The sequence below is a fragment of the Ixodes scapularis genome, unplaced genomic scaffold (assembly GCF_016920785.2).
Source record: "Ixodes scapularis isolate PalLabHiFi unplaced genomic scaffold, ASM1692078v2 PGA_scaffold8__174_contigs__length_109621045, whole genome shotgun sequence".
Taxonomy (NCBI): domain Eukaryota; kingdom Metazoa; phylum Arthropoda; class Arachnida; order Ixodida; family Ixodidae; genus Ixodes; species Ixodes scapularis.
Genome location: NW_024609883.1, coordinates 63,019,385 through 63,036,646, shown reverse-complemented (window position 1 = coordinate 63,036,646; position 17,262 = coordinate 63,019,385). Strand labels below are relative to the sequence as shown.

Here is a 17,262-nt window from a genome sequence, read left to right as displayed (position 1 = left end):
GTTAATAAGCTGGGAACTATCACGAGTAGACTGCTACTCTACATACATCACAGACAACACGAGCACCACGTAGGACACAGCAGCGACACATACACAAACACAACACCGACACTACGCCCGACACTTCCTACTAACAACGGACTCTCCCCGCGGCGTATATATGCTTGACATGTACGGGTGAGCTCTTTGGTCGCTGATCGTTACCGATTTATAGAAGACACAAAACACGGCACAATGGACAGCCGTATGTAAGAACTGTCTGCATTTAAAAAGTATGGAGGCAAAATCTGTAAAATTAGTCCTTTGCGAAAAACAGCGATGTACTAACAATAAGTCTTAAACCGGCCATGAAAAAGTTCAAATTTTTGTTATTTTCATGCTCGACCAGTGTTATGAGCAGTCCGACTCGCTTGAATCAGATAGAAAAACAAATGATTGGGATTTTATCAGTACGTATTCAATAATCAATGGAAATTATACTTGCGCAAGGCATTTTTTATATATATTATTGTGAAGGACATCCGCCCAACACTTCACTTCCGCTAGTTGTAGTACGCGTACGGGAGCAGACGCCTTCACTTTTGGGGCGTTTTGATGCAGATTGTTGTCGTATGTCGTGTTGGTGTCGAGCGAAGCGGTGAGGCTTGGGAGTTTGTGACCGGTGTTATTCGTGATCATTAATGTAGCGCTGATGTGTTTTTTTTTTTTTTTTTTTTTTTTTAAATATTTCTATATAGCCACATTGAAAATTCACGAGCCCGTGGCACTGCATTATGCTAAAATCGCGAGCTCCTTCTCTGTTGACGTCGTTTTTCTGGTAGCACTCGTGGATACTGCAAGCGTTTAAACAGCGCACAGTCTCGCCTACATCCGCGGTGACGTACTCGACCTGTTGAAACGTATTGCTTGCGTCATTTTGGAGTACGCAAGGCAATTATCTCGCTGCTCTGGTTTCGGTTATAAAAGCAAGGCAAAACGCTCGTAGTTCCCGCCCTCAGTACACGTTGGACATCTTCCACACTTTGACACTGGATAACTGTATGAACGAGGATTTACATTTACTTCAGAGGTCACTCTCGCCGCTTCCTCACCGTCGAGCAGCACGATCAGCTGGCGACAAGCCGCGTATGAAAGGCTCGAGCATCAACAGCCCAGGTGCACTCGGTGCCGATGCGGGCGATGCGGGTTTCTGTCAACCGCTAGCCCAGCACGGACCGTGACCGTTCCAGCTCTTCGTCATGACGCGGTGTTGCAGAAAGCAGCGTATAATACCACTACACGGACCACCGAAGCGAACGCACTGTTATCGTAAATCTTGGCTTGTGATTGCGCCTAAATTTGTAAATAATCTTATTCTTTTTTCTGGAGACGCAAACGAAGGGCATAACAAAATCGTTTGCATATTCCGCATACCTCGCAAAAGCATCAGTCACCTTGCGAGAAGCGCAAAACACGGTGTCCGCACCGTCCTGACTTCCCAGTCTTTTACCCGCTTTAGAGCAGTTTGTACCTGTTAGCAGAGGTCGGCATTTCAGGTCGCCCTCACTCACCCTCACCCTCACAGCCACACTCACCTAAGCCCCTCACTCACCCTCACCCTCACAGTCACACTCACCTTTAGCCCTTCACTCACCCTCACTGAACCTCACGGCCCTCACGCACTGACCGCCCTCACGGCCCTCATGCCCCTCACGGCCCTCATGCCCCTCACGGCCCTCACGCCCCTCACCGCCCTCACGGCCCTCACGCCCCTCACTGACTCATGGCCCTCACGCGACTCACTGCCCTCACGCCACTCACCGCCCTCACGGCCCTCACCGCCCTCACCGCCCTAACGGCCCTCACAGCCCTCACCGCCCTCACGGCCCTCACGCACTCATAGCCCTCACGCCACTCACCGCCCTCACGGCCCTCACCGCCCTCACGGCCCTCACGCCACTCACCGCCCTCACGCCACTCAGCGCCCTCACGCCACTCACCGCCCTCACGCCCCTCACCGCCCCTTGCGGCCCTCACACCCCTCACGCCCCTCACGCACTGATGGCCCTCACGCCACTCAGGTCAGCTTCAGATGGGGCAATTTCGCCCAGAAACTTTACGTCGCAACACCAGCAACACGGGCCGCCCGCGATCACACGCAGCAACCAATTGCTGCAATTTGCCATCGTCATCATAAAATTTTATTTTTCTTGCACTATTTAGACAAAATTACGCGTTATAAACGTGTTTTTATGCATTTAAATCTCGTTAAGAATACTAATGCACCTTTCTGAAACAGTTTATTTCCAAAAAACGATCGATTTCAAACCAGAACCAAGTCTTTCGGTGTCATCATCACCGGCACGAGGTATCACGTGAAAATTTTGCGTCCCTGATTGGATGCAGTCGCTTCAAACGTATTCGAATTGCTCCGAGTTGCTTGCTTATTTCGAGCCGGACCCGATCTCAGCGATTCATGTCGATGTAGGGAAAGCTAGAGAACAACCCGCCATTAACACCAAAATTGCTGAGAAAGATGTTCGATCTGAAGGTGGCCTCACGCACTCATGGCCCTCACACACCTCATGCACTCACCGCCCTCACGGCTCTCACGCCTCTCATGCCACTCACTGCCCTCACGCACTCATGGCCCTCACACCCCTCACGCATTCACCGCCCTCACACCACTCACACACTCATGGCCCTCACGGCCCTCACGGCCCTCACCGCCCTCACGGCCCTCACCGCCCTCACGGCCCTCACGGCCCTCACCGCCCTCACGGCCCTCACGGCCCTCACCGCCCTCACAGCCCTCACGGACCTCACTCACCCTCACATTCATGAATTTTCCTGGTTCAGAAACTCACTCACCCTCACCTCACCTGTGAAGATGAGGGTGAGTGAGGAGTGAGGGCCCTCATGAGTGAGGTTTGCCGAGGTATGCCTGTTAGTAGGTATGTCTACTGAAACTGCAACTTGAAACTTGGGGCAGTGCCAGAGGGAAAAGAGACAAATTCGGGCCTCTTCCTAATGTAAAGAAAAACCACTATGTTCTCTACGTAAAAAATTGGTCTCAGTTCATGCATCTGTGGGCAGGTAGAAAATCTTGCCCTAGTTTATTCACACCGCATGATGAGCGCAACAAACTCACACGAGTCACAAGAGATTTACAGGAAAACATCGGTGGTGACTTAAGTTTCCCTGAAATTCTGTATAACCGGTCGTTTGCGGGACCGAATCATCTACTCGAGCGGTGTGCGTCGCTGTGCGAACACGTCGCTGTGCAAATGCAGTCTAACGACACGAAGCATAGAAACGGCAGATTTAGGGAAACTATCCGAAGTCCCTTGTTCTATTAAAACGACGTAATTTTGTTGAAAACGTCCGCAGCATTTTACTCACGGTATGCGTCGGGAATCTTCCACATTTTGAAACGGAACGAAGGAAGATTTACTATTAAGAACGCTCGCTGCGTCCTCCCCGACCAGCTGGACCGGATCAGCTGACGACGACGGGACTAAACCCGTCAAACGCAACCCCACAACAACCAATATGAGCTCCGCGTTAGTGCGGGTTTCTACCTACAAGCACCGCACCACACACCACGAACGTTTCGGCCCTTTCTCGCATCGCCGTGTTGCCCCAAACAGAACGAGATCGCCGAAGAACGCGGCGCTGTCGTGAACCTTGGCTTGTGGTTGCGCACTCGTGGACCCTGTGACTCCCCTCGCTTTCAAAGCACACACGACGAATGGTACTTTCCGTCTTCCGGGAACATCACAGGGGCACTTCTCCGGTCACGTCTTCACTATGTGCTCGCAAACTGCGAAGCTCTATGCGAAGCTTCTCGCGTCCCGTCAAACCAAAACAATAGCGGCTGCCAGAAATTTCTCCGGTCAAACAAAAAGAACGAAAGCCAACCGGCTCTTGCTTCCACCGTACATCGACGTTGCGCTTGCGCCATGGCCAGATCGGCCAGATCGCTTGCAGTTGAAGCAGTTGAAGGTTGAAGCAAAAACGAAACCAACTGCAATGTCACGTGTTCACATCGAAGACACGCTTTTTATATCCATTTTAACTGTTTTGAACGAATAATTGGACCCATGACCTTATTTGTGGTGTGTAAGAAACTATTATCAAGAGCCCTAAACTAAATGCAAACATGGGCGACATGAGGGAAGCCGCATTGCCATCGACCAGAAAATGGCGGCGAGCCACGGTAAGCGCGGGTTTCGCCAACGTCCCGCGGCATGGCGTAATTGCTTTTGGTGCATATCTGTTTCCGAGACATGTTTCTTTCCGCGGCATTTGTCTCGACGGTCCTTTCTAAGTGTGTCCCCAAGCATTCCGGTGCTTCGATAGCCGGCAATGCCGCGGTCGTCGCCGGAGGCGATGCGTGTTATCGAGGTCGGCTACACGGTTATGCGTGTATGACCGAACCAAAACACGTTTTTTACAACCTCGCATGATATCTGAACGTATTATCCGTTACTCATCGTGTAAATTTATGGTAATTTGTGTAAATAGCGTGTTTTTCACCCCAAATATTCACCAAATACACGGCACTTGCTAACAGTGTACATGGATTTGGGGTCCTGCACAGCAGCAAGCGTTCCAGAAACTGAAAGGGCTGCTCAGCTCAAACGCCTGCATGGCCCGGTACGACCCTACCTACCCCACGACTGTGTCCGCTGACGCCAGCTCCTACGGCCTCGGAGCAGTTCTCCTGCAGCAGCAACCTTCCGGAGGGCATCGTGCAGTGGCGTTTGCAAGTCGTTCACTTACTCCGACGGAGTCCAGATACAGCCAAACCGAAAAGGAGGCACTCGCCGTGGCTTGGGCAGTTGAACGATTCGAACAGTTCGAGCGGGGTATCCAGTTCGACGTCCAGACTGAACACAGGCCTCTAGTCACACTTCTGGGCAACGCCGAGTTAGACCTCGTCCCTCCCAGAATTCATCGGCTGCGGATGAGGCTCCTTCGCTTCCAGTTCCGGGCACTCTACATCCCTGGGAAGCTTATCGCTATGCCGATACCCTCTCTCGGGCTCCAGCTACTACGCAGGTTGCCAGTCTGGAAGTCGACTCCCTCGATCTGGAGCGCTTCGTAAACAACATTGTGAGGGGATGGCAAGACCTCACTGCTTCGGGTCTTGAGCAACTGCGCAAACACCAGGAGGAAGACGGAACCTGCATGGATCTGGCTCGTCTCTGCGAACGTGGGTGGCCGCGGCGAGCGTCGCAAGTTCCTGCCCATCTACGCTGCTTCTGGAGCACGAGGAGCAACATCACAGTCTGCGAGGGGCTGCTGCTCTACAACAACCAGATCCTGGTTCCTGCGGTGCTCCGACGTGACATGCTGACCAGGGGATTGGCCGTTGCAAGGCATGGGCGCGCAAGTCCGTGTGGTGGCCGACACTGAATTCTGAATTAGAACAGCTGGTGGCCGGCTGTGAGACCTGCGCTCAGACACGGGTACAGCGCCACGAGCCACTCATGGGCTCCCAGACGCCGAGCAGGCCTGGTTCCGGGTGGGGGCCGATTTGTTTGAACAAGGTGGACGCCACTACCTCCTCACGGTAGATTACTATTCGCGCTACCCAGAGGTAATTACCCTGTCATCGACGTCTTCCTCGGCTGTTATTGCAGCAATGAAGAGCATTTTTGCACGCTTTGGCATTCCCACTGTCGTCGTCTCCGACAATGGGCCACAATTCTCCTCAAGGAACTTCGCCTCCTTCGCTGCTTGTTAGGGCTTCCATCACCTAACCAGCAGCCCCCGGTACCCGCAGGCCAATGGAGAGGCTGAACGCATGGTGCGGACAGTGAAGGACCTGCTGGCCAAGAAAAAGTATCCCTACCTGGCCCTGCTCGTTTATCGCGACACCCCGGGAGTAAGTGGATAGAGCCCAGCGCAACTTTGATGGGGAGAAGACTGCAAACCACCGTGCCGAAGCCTGAGGAGGCCCTGATCCCTCGAACACCTCCAAGGACGCTCTTCCACCAGCGAGACACGTGTGCTCGACGCCGACAGGCGCAGGACTACAACAGGCGCCACGCCGCTCGTCCACTCCGTCCGCTGTCTCCGGGCGAAGATGTTTGGCTCGCAGATGTACCTGGAGCTGTGCCTGTCCTGGGGCCAGCAAGACGACCTCGCTCGTACGTTGTGCAGACGCCCACAGGCATACTTGGGCGGAACCGTCGTCATCTCGTTCCATTTACACCATCTCAGCCTGCAGTGGAGTCTGCTAGTTCGCCGGTCTCCGACACTCCAGTTGCATCGACCCTACCTCCAGTGCCTCGTCATGCTACTTCGCCGCCCCCGCAACCCCTACATACTCCACTGGGTCTCCGCGGTCTCTGGCGGAATCCCCGGCGCTGGGCACAGCGTCAGTGCCCTCGCCGCAGTCACCAGTGTGCCCTCAGCAACAGGGCAGAGTTTCTCGCTTCGGGCGACGCATCAAGACGCCCGAGAGACTTAATTTATGAAGACAACAAGTTTGTGTCTTTTCCCTGAAGGGGAGATGTAGAGGTCGCAAGTGGCGCCCCCTCACTTTTTTGCTCCTCCGTTGCTAGCCTATATTATCGGCGGCCTGAATAAGTCACTTCACTTGCCGACTGGAACCCGATACGTCTGCGTCTCACTCAACTCCGCGACAGGACATCACCCTTAAAGAAAAAAATTCGAAGAATTTTATGCCGGGACTTGATCCCATAACTCTTCGGTTGCGAGCCAGGCACGCAACCGAATTCACTGCCTAGGCCACTCAGACACTCAAGCATGGCTTGGGAACTAGCGAGAGATTTTAGCTATCGCGTTCAACTCTTAAAGCGAAACTTAAGCCTCCTCCTGTTATTTGTATAATACAATAGCATTTCTTAGCTAACCCCGCCCCCCCCCCCCCCCCCCCCGGCCCCCTCCCCACACCCCGATTTCGTAGACCCTTCTTTCCTCCGAATGCGCAGCAGGTTTGCGCAGTAGAATATATCAGCTCACTTGCAGTGTGCTTGCACCCCATTGCGCCGCGCGTATGTGAAACGAAAGTACTCACTCCTTCACATTCGCACAATTTTCGAAGGACCTGACGACCTTGACGTCGTCCTCGACATCGCTATAGAGGTCGTTCTCGACCTTGTCCTAGAGGTTGTCCTAAAGGCCGTCCTCGAGGTCGCCTAGCGGTCGTCTTAGAGGTCGTTCCAGATGTCATATTTGACATCGTCCACCAGGACGTCGTCCTCGACATTGTCCTAGGCGTCGTCCTTGACGCCGTCCTAGAGGTTATCTTAAAGGTCGTCCTTGAGTACGCCCTAAAGATTGTCCTAGATGTCGTTCTTGACGTCGTCCCAGACGTCGCCCTTGACGTCCATCTTGAGGTCGTCATAGACGTTGTTCTTAACGCCGTCCTTTAGGATGTCGTCCTCAACGTCATTCCAGACGCCGTTCTTGACGTCTGCAGTGGCCTCGGAAGAAAAGAAGGAGGTAAACATGACGAATGCTATCGCAGTTCAGACAACCATCAATGGTGCAGTCAATTTTTTGTATCAGAGATCGAGCCACAATCGTGGTCTCATCTTTATCAGGTATGTTTTACCATCGTCGAACAAAAAAAGGAGGTCTGAAACGGAAAGCAGCGGCGACAGTCCTTTCCAGGCCGCTCTACTTACGGGGCGAATTCTTCGATACAATTGTCTTCGCCGGGATGGTTGCGATCTGAAACCATAGCCGTTATATTCCATAATAATGCTTGATATGTCTCTCGCAGTCGGGATTCTAATATTGAGATTTCCTTAAACGAAATGGCTATGCTTGTTCGTGTTTCATTCAATGTGAGCATGTCAGCAGGGACATCAAGACTTGAATCTACAGGCTTTTGAAGAAAATTCAACAAAAACTTGGCAACTCCCTTTTTAAAAAGCTCAACAGACCATCAAGGCTTCAAGCAATAACAATAACAATACTTTATTTCAACTTAGGAAAGCTGGGGTGTGCTGGAAAGGCCAAAGGCCCGTACCGAGGAGCCCACAATATGGCACGTAATCAAACCACCTATTGTAGCGGATTTGATGTTGCGGATGAAATAGATAATGCGACCGACTCCAAAAGTGCGTAAGTAAAAACGTCCTTCAGGTGTTGTGTTTTACTTGTATTGTCGGGTTTTAGTTACGACCGTGTTTTTTTTTGGAGCTGACGGACCGATGAACTTCTAAGATTCTCCTCTAGTGCCATCGCCTGCGTGTCTCCGGGCGGCGGTGGACAAAGCAGTTTTGTTGCAGCTGTGGTTGCGGCGGCTCCCAAGAGCGGTGTTTTTGCCGTGCTCTGGCATTGAGAGAAGATAGGGCAGTGAACAGTGAAAGGCAGCACTCGGAAGCCACTCAAGGCGGTTGACATTGAGGCTATGAGCAGTGCAGTCATGAGGGAGCAGACAAAGTGCATACCAATCCGGTTGTCACGTGGCTTAGGAGTGAAGCGGGCTCCATTGGAGCTCAAAAGTGAATAACCTCAGGCTCGATGGGAGCGATCAGCTGCGAGACCGATGTCCTCCCCGGAGGTGCGGAGCGATTAGCGGCAATGTGAAGCCTGACGTAGCAGTGATAAGGCCTTGGACGGTCACCGACGTGTCTTGTTGATAAGAGCGGACTTCACATGCCCCAGAGTGGTGCGGTGTAGCACGCCCCACACGCTGTGGCAGCATGCGATCGATCCAGGTTAGCAAAACACTACACAGGTCGACACGGCAATCGTGGCACCACCAGGGAAAGAGACAGGGGGGGGGGGGGGGGGGGGGGGGGGGTAGAGGAGCCAAGTTTACTTGTTGAACCGGCGGTGCGAGCGAGGCAGTTGCAGACCGTAGGTGAAAGATGCCAAAAGTATACCAGACGGGGCAGGGGTGGTGGAGGAGGCTGCAGATTCGCTTTCTGTGCACTCGTCCTCAAACCCGAGTCGTTGCTGTGATCTGGGCCGCGGAAAACGTTCCTCTGGGTGGCAGGTGCTCGGAGTTCATCATCAAGTCTTGGTTACCGATTTGTAGCGCGTGCGATGTTGAGGATGGAATAAATGATGCGACCGACTCCTCTCTTATGTCAAAACGTTATCTTATAAATTTGCCTGCCGTCAGGCTTTTAGTGCCAGACAAGGCCGTTGTTTTTATTGAAGGCGACGGACCGAAGAAGTGTTACAACTATCACGGTATCAAACAAGCAGACCATCAAACCATCGGAACATGAATGTTTAAAAATACGACAAAGCATCACCCTACCAAAAAACCCAGAATAACTTTTCACTATCTGAAGTATGAAACTGGAAATCGAAACTGGAATTCTATCTGGAAACATGAAATCCAGATTGAAGGCAAGGAAATACTTTCTGAAAACCTGCAATCTAGACACAATCCAGATTGATTTTTAGTTGCATAAACCAGAAAGCGGAAAGTTATTTCCATCGTAAACCGGAGACACGGAAAAATAAAAAAACGGACAAAACAACAACAAGTCTCAAACACAGCTTCTAGTTTATTTGAACACCTCCGCTCTTATATATACACCACAACCCTCCTCTCCAAAGGTCGAAAGTTATACTGGGTTTTTCGGTAGGACAGGCATCAAACAATCACGCCATTGAACAATATTACATGTCCCAAAACACACGAGACAGTCAGCCTATCGTATTATGAGCGGTAATCGGTGACCGAGCGCGTTAGCGCACACCTGCTCGGAGCGCGTGGAGCGAAAGCTCGCACAGAAACCCAGGGATCCTGGGTTCAATTCCTACCCCTGCCCGTTTCGATCTGGATGAGCATCGTTCCGGCGTGCGGTCGTGTATCACTACAGCATGGAGCACGTTAAAGACCCCCGGCTAGCGGTTGTACTACATGCACTGACTAAATTGCTCATCAACAGCTGAGAGACACGTGCCATTGAGGTAGACTAGGTTGGGGCTGTATGAACAAACCCACACACCAACTATTATTTTGTTTCTTTAAGCGAACAAGGGAAAACATTTGGGGGGTCCTTTTTGAAGGGTAAGACCTATTCGAAACGAGAAACCGAAAATAAGGCACTCTGGGATATGGAAGCCGTCGCCCAAGAAGACAGCATTCAATGAGTAGCACTTACCCCGGCAATGTACGGTAGAAACATGATGGATGTTTTAGCTGCTCCATCGCCCCGGTGGAAGGTGATGTTGCATTCGTACTCCTGGTTCATGCAGGTGTCGAAGCTTGGACAAAATCTGTCAGGGATTTCGCTTCTCTTAAACTCAATCTCCTCACTGCATCTTGTGGCTTGCATCTAAAAAGCATTGCGAAATACAAAAAAAAAAAAAAATCTATTTTCAAGACTACCGAATATGTAAAGAAATCCAGCCGGACTTAGATTGTAATGACGGCTTTGTCGTCTACAGTAAAAAAGCTAGCATATTTTTCTCTCCTTTATATTGATATCTTGTGCAAACACTTTACGGAAATCAACGCTTCTCTTAAAAGTTTAAGAGTGACATATAGTTTGTTTTTTTCTTTTTGTTTAATTACGATAGAGCGGGGAGGGACGGCAGGATTTCGATAGTGGTCGTCGATGACATATTTGAATCAACTTCGTTCGCGAACTGTATCAGCGAAAAGCAATCAACATTTTTGTTTTGTGTAATTTGTGTATGGTGTCGTTAAACGAGCTTTTAAGTACTCTTGATTACTTATACATAGCTTGCAACGTCACTCTGTTGGACATAATAGCTAGAAAAAAAGGTGCTCGAGAGTGTAGGTTCTGTTGCGCTTAATGAGGCCTTCCGGCCTCCAGAAAAGATGGCGAACTGACGTCAGGTGCAAGTGGCGTGTACACCAACACGCGGCCATGACGTCAGACGACTGTGGTGGCGCCGCTTTGTGGAGAGCACGTTGTCTGCTTCTTGCACAGGGGCTGCGGTGACGTCAGAACGGCGCTGGGTTCTGATTGGATTTGATTGGAAGGATAGTGAGTAGACATCAATGCTAGATACCTTCAGGAATCTACCCCCTTCTAGAGCGCAGCTCTTAGGCGCCCGTTTCCGGCTGGAGCGGTGTCACCGTCGCCGTCGGCGCCGGCGTAACCGCACGGTGCATTATGGGACGCGTGACGTCCCTGATGACGTCATTGATGATGTCATCAGTGACGTCATCACGATGACGTCATCGTCAACATCAGTATTACGTCACTGATGACGTCATCACCAGTGACGTCACTGATGACGTCATTAGTGACGCCATCGCGATGACGTCATCCCATTGTCATCGTCATCATCACGACAACGTCACTGATGACGTCATCACTAATGACGTCATCGTCGTGACGTCATCACGATGACGTCACGTGACCTCACAGGCGCCACGTGACCCCCGTGAGGTCACGAGGGTCACGTGACGTCCCGAGGGTCACTTGACCTGACCGTTACGCCGACGGCGACGCCCACGCCGACGCCGCTCGAGGGGGGAGTAGCAGGCAGGATGAGGAGGTGAGGAGGAGGGAGAAGGGGTATACGCTCCCTCAGTACCTTTCCTTCCTCCTCCTCAAGAGCTGCGCTCTAATTCGGTGTTATAGGGGGTTGTAAGCGACACTCATTTTTTTCGATCAGCCAATAAGAGCTCGGCGTTCTGACATCGTCGCAACCTCCGTGCAAGAAGACGAACCTGCGTTCCGCAGTGGCAGGGCGCATAGGCGTACGCTTCACACAACCCTGGTTTCTCTGCACGCGGAGTACATTCACACCTCGTTTGGGTGTTCTGCGCCCGCCGGCCCACGCCTCGCGGGGGCTTGTTCGTAAACAGCTAGAACGTTAGAAAATGTTCCAACTTTGCACTGAAAACAATTTTACCCTAAACGTTCGATTTTTATTTTAGTAGAATGTTTGAATCATTACTTTATATTTAACGTTAGACACGATAAAAACTGTATATTTCATTTTATACTTGAAAGTAAACTATGCAAGGTGACAGGTTTTTAGACTTTCTACAAGTTCAGCAAGCTGTGAACTAAACAGCCAGTCTTATTGTTCTTACGCGTCACTTAATTTTATGTCAATATTTTATTCTAAAATGTATTTCGTGAGCAATAACTGTTTAGTATGGGAGTGACAAGTTTTTAGAAGTGCTATCTAACAGGAACTGAGGGACACTTGCAGTCTGTGCCAAGCGTAGTCACGCTGTTCTTGGGGTGTTTCTTCTTTAGATAATTTTAGAACATAGGAGGGGGTCAAGGCGTTGCGAAAAAGGAAAAGAAAACGAAGAGCGTTTATGGTCAGTGCGTTTCTTCCACCGCAAGCTACCGGCCTGGTCATCCATCCATCCGTTCTGTTGCATTCTTCCCACACATAGTCAGGGTTGCAAGGTGGCTGCTCCATGTCTCTGAGATGTGTTTCCACAAACCCATACACCATTAAATCCTCCTTTCTTAGTTGCTCCTCTACCTCTTCTCATTTTAACCTATTTCTACCACCCTGCATGTTAATATATCCAATGTCTGATTGTGCTGATTTTTTATACCTGTTCTTACGTTTTCTCCTCTTTTTAACCCTGGGTGCCTCTCCTGACTTTGTTGGGTTTTTAGTTACTTCAGTGCCCCCAGGGCCCTCGGTCCCCCCAAAAAAGCAGTCACCGTGCGGCCCATCCTATCCCCCACCCTGTAACCCGTGGCCTCACTGTAGTGAATGCCATCTGCAAAAGGGCGGGAGCCAGCCTCGTACACTTCTCTGTTTACTTCCATTACGTCGTACCGAAGCTGTCGACTCATACCCTTAATTACTCCGTTGGCTTCGACAACCCTCCTCTCCGTTAACCCGGACTGCCCCCGAACTTCTGGAATGGTGCACACAACCACATGCACATTCTCAGACACGTCCCTCAGCTTACGTATTCCCACGTTTAGCTGCTTTCCGAGGTTCTGGCTCCTACCCTTCAGCACATCATTAAGCCCCGCATGAACTATTACTAGGTTCCTTCCCTCCCGGTTATCCCACACCCCCTCACGTGCTGCGGTCATAGCATCCACCATACACTTCCCTGGCTGGACCTCTACGGTTACCCTCTGGTCTCCCTTCACCCTGTTATGTACACCCCTCCTAACCCGTGCTACGTTAGAGCTCCCCACTACCAGTACCCTAGATCCCCCTGGTGCCTGCGCGCCTTTGTCCTGCGACTTATCTCCTGTCACCTGACTGCCCGACGTCTGCTGCTCGAAGGCGCCATTGAGCTGAGGTTCAATCAGCTCTCCAGCGTCGTCGAGCCCGCCTGCCAACAGGCCGGACTCCCGACCACCAGGGACCCCAGCCTGCAGACTGGTGGTTCGTCCCGCTAGAACTGACACTTCCTCCTTTCTTCCCTCGCTACTCTCACTCGCTCGAATTACCCCTTCCAGGCGCTCTACCCTACTGTCACACTCCCTCTTACGCTCCTCTAAACCCGCCTTCCATACTTCCCCCAGCTCTTCCGCCTGCTTCTCGAGGCCGACCCGCTGCTCCCTCTCATGATTAAGCTGCCTAGTCAGCTCCTCTACCTGGGCCTCGAGACCCACCCGCTTCTCTCCTTCTGCCTTAAGCTGGGCCTCAATCTCCCGAACTCTACCCTCCCATTCCCCAGTTACCTGCTGAAGCTTCACACAAAGCCGACACTCGAAACTCACCTCCGCCGCCACCTCCAGGCTCCCGAACCACCTCCCACACCCCTCGCACTGCACCAACTCGTCCCCACCCTTGTCATGCCGACCCAAATCTAGACCCATGTCTAGACCGGGAACAAACCGTCCCTTCCCGCCAAAAATTCAAACAGAGCCTACTTTGCGAAACTAACGTTAACTGCTGCTGTTCAAACCTAATACTGCTACCGCATAGTCACTTCCAATCAACTCTCAAAAACAGAGAGAGAAAAGAAGAAAAACTGGCACTTAGCTTCGGATGCTCGAGGAGAACCAGGAAACACGTCCGCTCACCGCAACTCAGTCGAGAGGTGGCGCTCTACTCCGAAAGGGGTCGAGGGACCCCTTTCGGAGTAGAGCGCCACCTGTTGCACGCAACTGCAACTAGGTCCGCCGCCATCACGCAGGGGTCCCGCCAGAACCGCCTGCATCTTACCGCCTACAACGGTGCTGCTTACACTTTGAGTCCCAGTCTGCGCGCGCCGCATCAATATGCCATCGCATTGCTGCGTACCTTTGTGTACGCAGGATGGATACGTTGACGGAGACGGAAAAAAGGTACGTGTCAAACAAGTTCTTAATTGTTCAAAAAGAAAAACCGAGTCCTCGTGTTGTTTACAAAACTTTCGCGGGTTAGACAAGAAAACGCTCTTATCATCCGTAAGCGGAAGCATCGCAAACGATTATATGTTGTATTAGTGTGGCCGTGTGTCGCGCCCCGTCTTTAACAAGAGAGGTACGGCCGCGGTTCAGTGCGCGGCTCGCACGCGCGAGCGGCTCCCTCCTTCAGTGCTTCTTCACTGCAACCGAAGTCATTTTAGGTACTTGTTCGGCGTGTAGATGCATGATTACTTCTTCCGCATGTTCGTTTCCTTTACTCACGCCGGTAAAGAGTTTTCCAGAAAACAGACGTCGGGTGGAGGGGGTGTACAGACTAAATGCAGTGTACTACACCGAATCTGAAGATCACTCGAACCCGCCTTGCGATCGTGGGAACTTTTGGGGTGGTGGCCTGGACAGAGTGCCAAGGCCGTACCGCTAGACGTTTAGGGACGTTACGCTACTAATCAGTTTGGAAATTTGTGAGAATGCAGCCAAAGAGTTGATGTCTAGAGCATGTTCAACAATTGTTATTCTGTTCAACGGTTTTTATTCCTGAACACATTGTATCTTGTTCTTCGGTCTTCTTCTTGCTTCGGTAGCAGGAACCCTTGATAAAGAAACTTCCTGCACTGAATGGGATAAAAAAAAAATTATACACCGGTTTGACACTCAAACAGCTGTGCATATTTTCTGTGCAATTAAAAATCAATTCCAGCACACTTTTTTTTTTTGCAATCTCGCATTTTGGGTGGGTTCAAGCAAACATGGTACGTTTACAAACGCCGTGAAATAAACCCAATACATCAGTGGTTCTGGAAAGTCTACTCTGTAGCTTTGTGAGCAATGCCATAAACCGCTTAATTTCTTAGTCTTTGAAAGTTGACCGAGGAAGGAATTTAAAATGCTGCTCCAACAACCCATACAGCCTTTTCTGCTCTTCTGTACGATTTTCGATTGCGATTTCTTCAACACTCAAGGTTGTGACTCGTGAGGCACCTTTTGCAGTTACTGGTACGCGGTCGTAAGTTTATTGGGGGAGTATGAAAAACAAAACGAGCGAGTTCTCGGCTGTCACCGAACGACAAGCTCACGACGGGGGCAGCGTACCGGGTCGTTCGGAGTGGGCACGCTAAAAGCGCGATCACTATAATTAACTGTATTAAAATTATGGAATGTTACTAAAAAAATCACTACAAAACAAAAAAGAACTTGCCTGTTCCGTGAGTAGTTAGCCCTTATCGATGCGGGGACCACGTATGCTTCGATGAAGAAGTTGTAGCTTCTTTCCATGCACCGGTTTGTGCCTGACCGGCTCCTTTAGGACTGCTCCACCTCTCTGTCACTTATATGTGGCAGTATCGATAGATCATTAGATCAACAGGTGATCGGGAAAACACCCGCACAAGCCATAGCTCAAAACGCTACAGCGGCTACGCTGCACGCCGACCGGTCGAACCCTGCGTAATGGCGGCGATCACCCAATGTTGCTAGATGTTTTACTATTCCCGCTAAATTTTTTTCAGTGTTGCCAAAATTCCGAAAGGGGTCTATTCACGAGGGCGCCCATCAAACCATTCGGCCAATCTTGGCCGCGACACGATCACATGGTCGTGTTGCCGCGGGGTCGATCGGGATCTCGAATTCGGCTCCCGACGCGCCGCTTTCTCTCCTAGCCACTGGAGGGCGCTGCAGGCGCCCCCGTGGCTAGGAGAGAAAGCGGCGCGTCGGGAGCTAGGTGGCGAAAGCTACCGCCCGATCCAAAGGGCTCAGCCGTATTCATCCATCCATGGCAGGCGAGGAGAAACCTCCTCGCCCATCGATAGATATACTCGGTGGGGCAGGGGGCGAGAGGCCTCTAAGAACTCCGGACGCGACCGAGACGCAGGGACTGGCAGGCAAGTGGGTGGCGACCGGATCTAGGATATCGCGGGACGCGAGGCCTAAGGGCCTCCTTTGTGTTTAGCTTTAGCCTTAACGTGCATTTGTAAATAATTGTGTAATGTAGCTTGTATTTGTAGTTTAGATTGAGTGTTTTGTAGTGTTGTGTTTTATTGTACCAATAAACTGGGAGCGGAATTATGCTCCCATGAAAGAACCAGGCTGGACTCGGGTTGTTGACGGACCACGTGGGAAACGGCGAATCGGCGGCGGTATGCGAATTCCCACAATTTGAAGCGCCTAAAACGCGAATTTCCGCACGATCAGACATCGTTCACGCCGTTCCGACGTCCGACCCACAGGGAGCATTGGTCGGAGTGGCCGCGGAGTGATGTCCAGGGGCCCTAATCTGGACAGTTGGCGAGAAAGTCGCGAGAAACCTGGCGGCCGTGATTGGACAACGCCGCACTTGACCTTGGCGCCGGCCAATCGGAGCAGCCGGATTTCTCACCGGTGTTTTTGCCAAGTGTCCAGATTAGGGCCCCAGTTGACTGCAGAGGTCTCACGGTTCCTGTCTTGGCGGGCGCCATGGCGTCGAATCACGTTGATCACCGTTCAACATAACTAAATGCCAAACGTGAGAAGCTGCGTGTCCTATTTGAGCCAACACAAGCGGGGGAGTGAGGCACACAACGAAGCACCACACGAGGGATTTCCAGTAAGGAGCAGTCACCTCCTCCTTACTATTCGATGCTCATATTGGCTCGCATGGGACCATAGCGTTAGGCGTCTTTCTAGTTAGTTTTTGCTCCTTATACATCATTAGCTCACTGCTAGTTTGACTTTAATGAGAAACCTCTACAGCCAGAGTGGTACTTGTCCGCTTAAACACCTTCAAATGTTATTCTCTCAGCAGTTGAAATCGAGGCTCCACAAATGACTTTATGTACAAAAACCCGTCCCGTGCATATTAAGCCTCCTTCATATACGCGTCCTGCGTATATGAAGAATCCGGTATGTTGCCTTGAGAAGATTCCGGTATGTTGCGTACTCACTTTGCCCCGACTGCAGTAAACCTCTTTGTCAGGAGTAGAGGCGTGCTCTGGGAAGACCCCATAGCGGTGGTTGGCCCAGTGGTGTATCAGGT

General features: G+C 51.2%; 1 protein-coding gene across 1 annotated transcript in view; it reads right to left on the bottom strand.

Annotated features, from left to right (window-relative positions):
* The window catches only part of LOC8050525 (calcium-activated chloride channel regulator 2-like), a 59,647-nt gene extending 42,385 nt beyond the window's left edge, over nucleotides 1-17,262 (bottom strand). The window contains exons 1-2 of the mRNA XM_040212454.1: nucleotides 17,171-17,262; nucleotides 10,092-10,265 (exon numbers count right to left, since the gene is read on the bottom strand). Coding sequence (XP_040068388.1) covers nucleotides 10,092-10,265 — 174 coding nt within the window. The 5' untranslated portion in view covers nucleotides 17,171-17,262. The remainder of the gene's footprint in view (nucleotides 1-10,091; nucleotides 10,266-17,170) is intronic.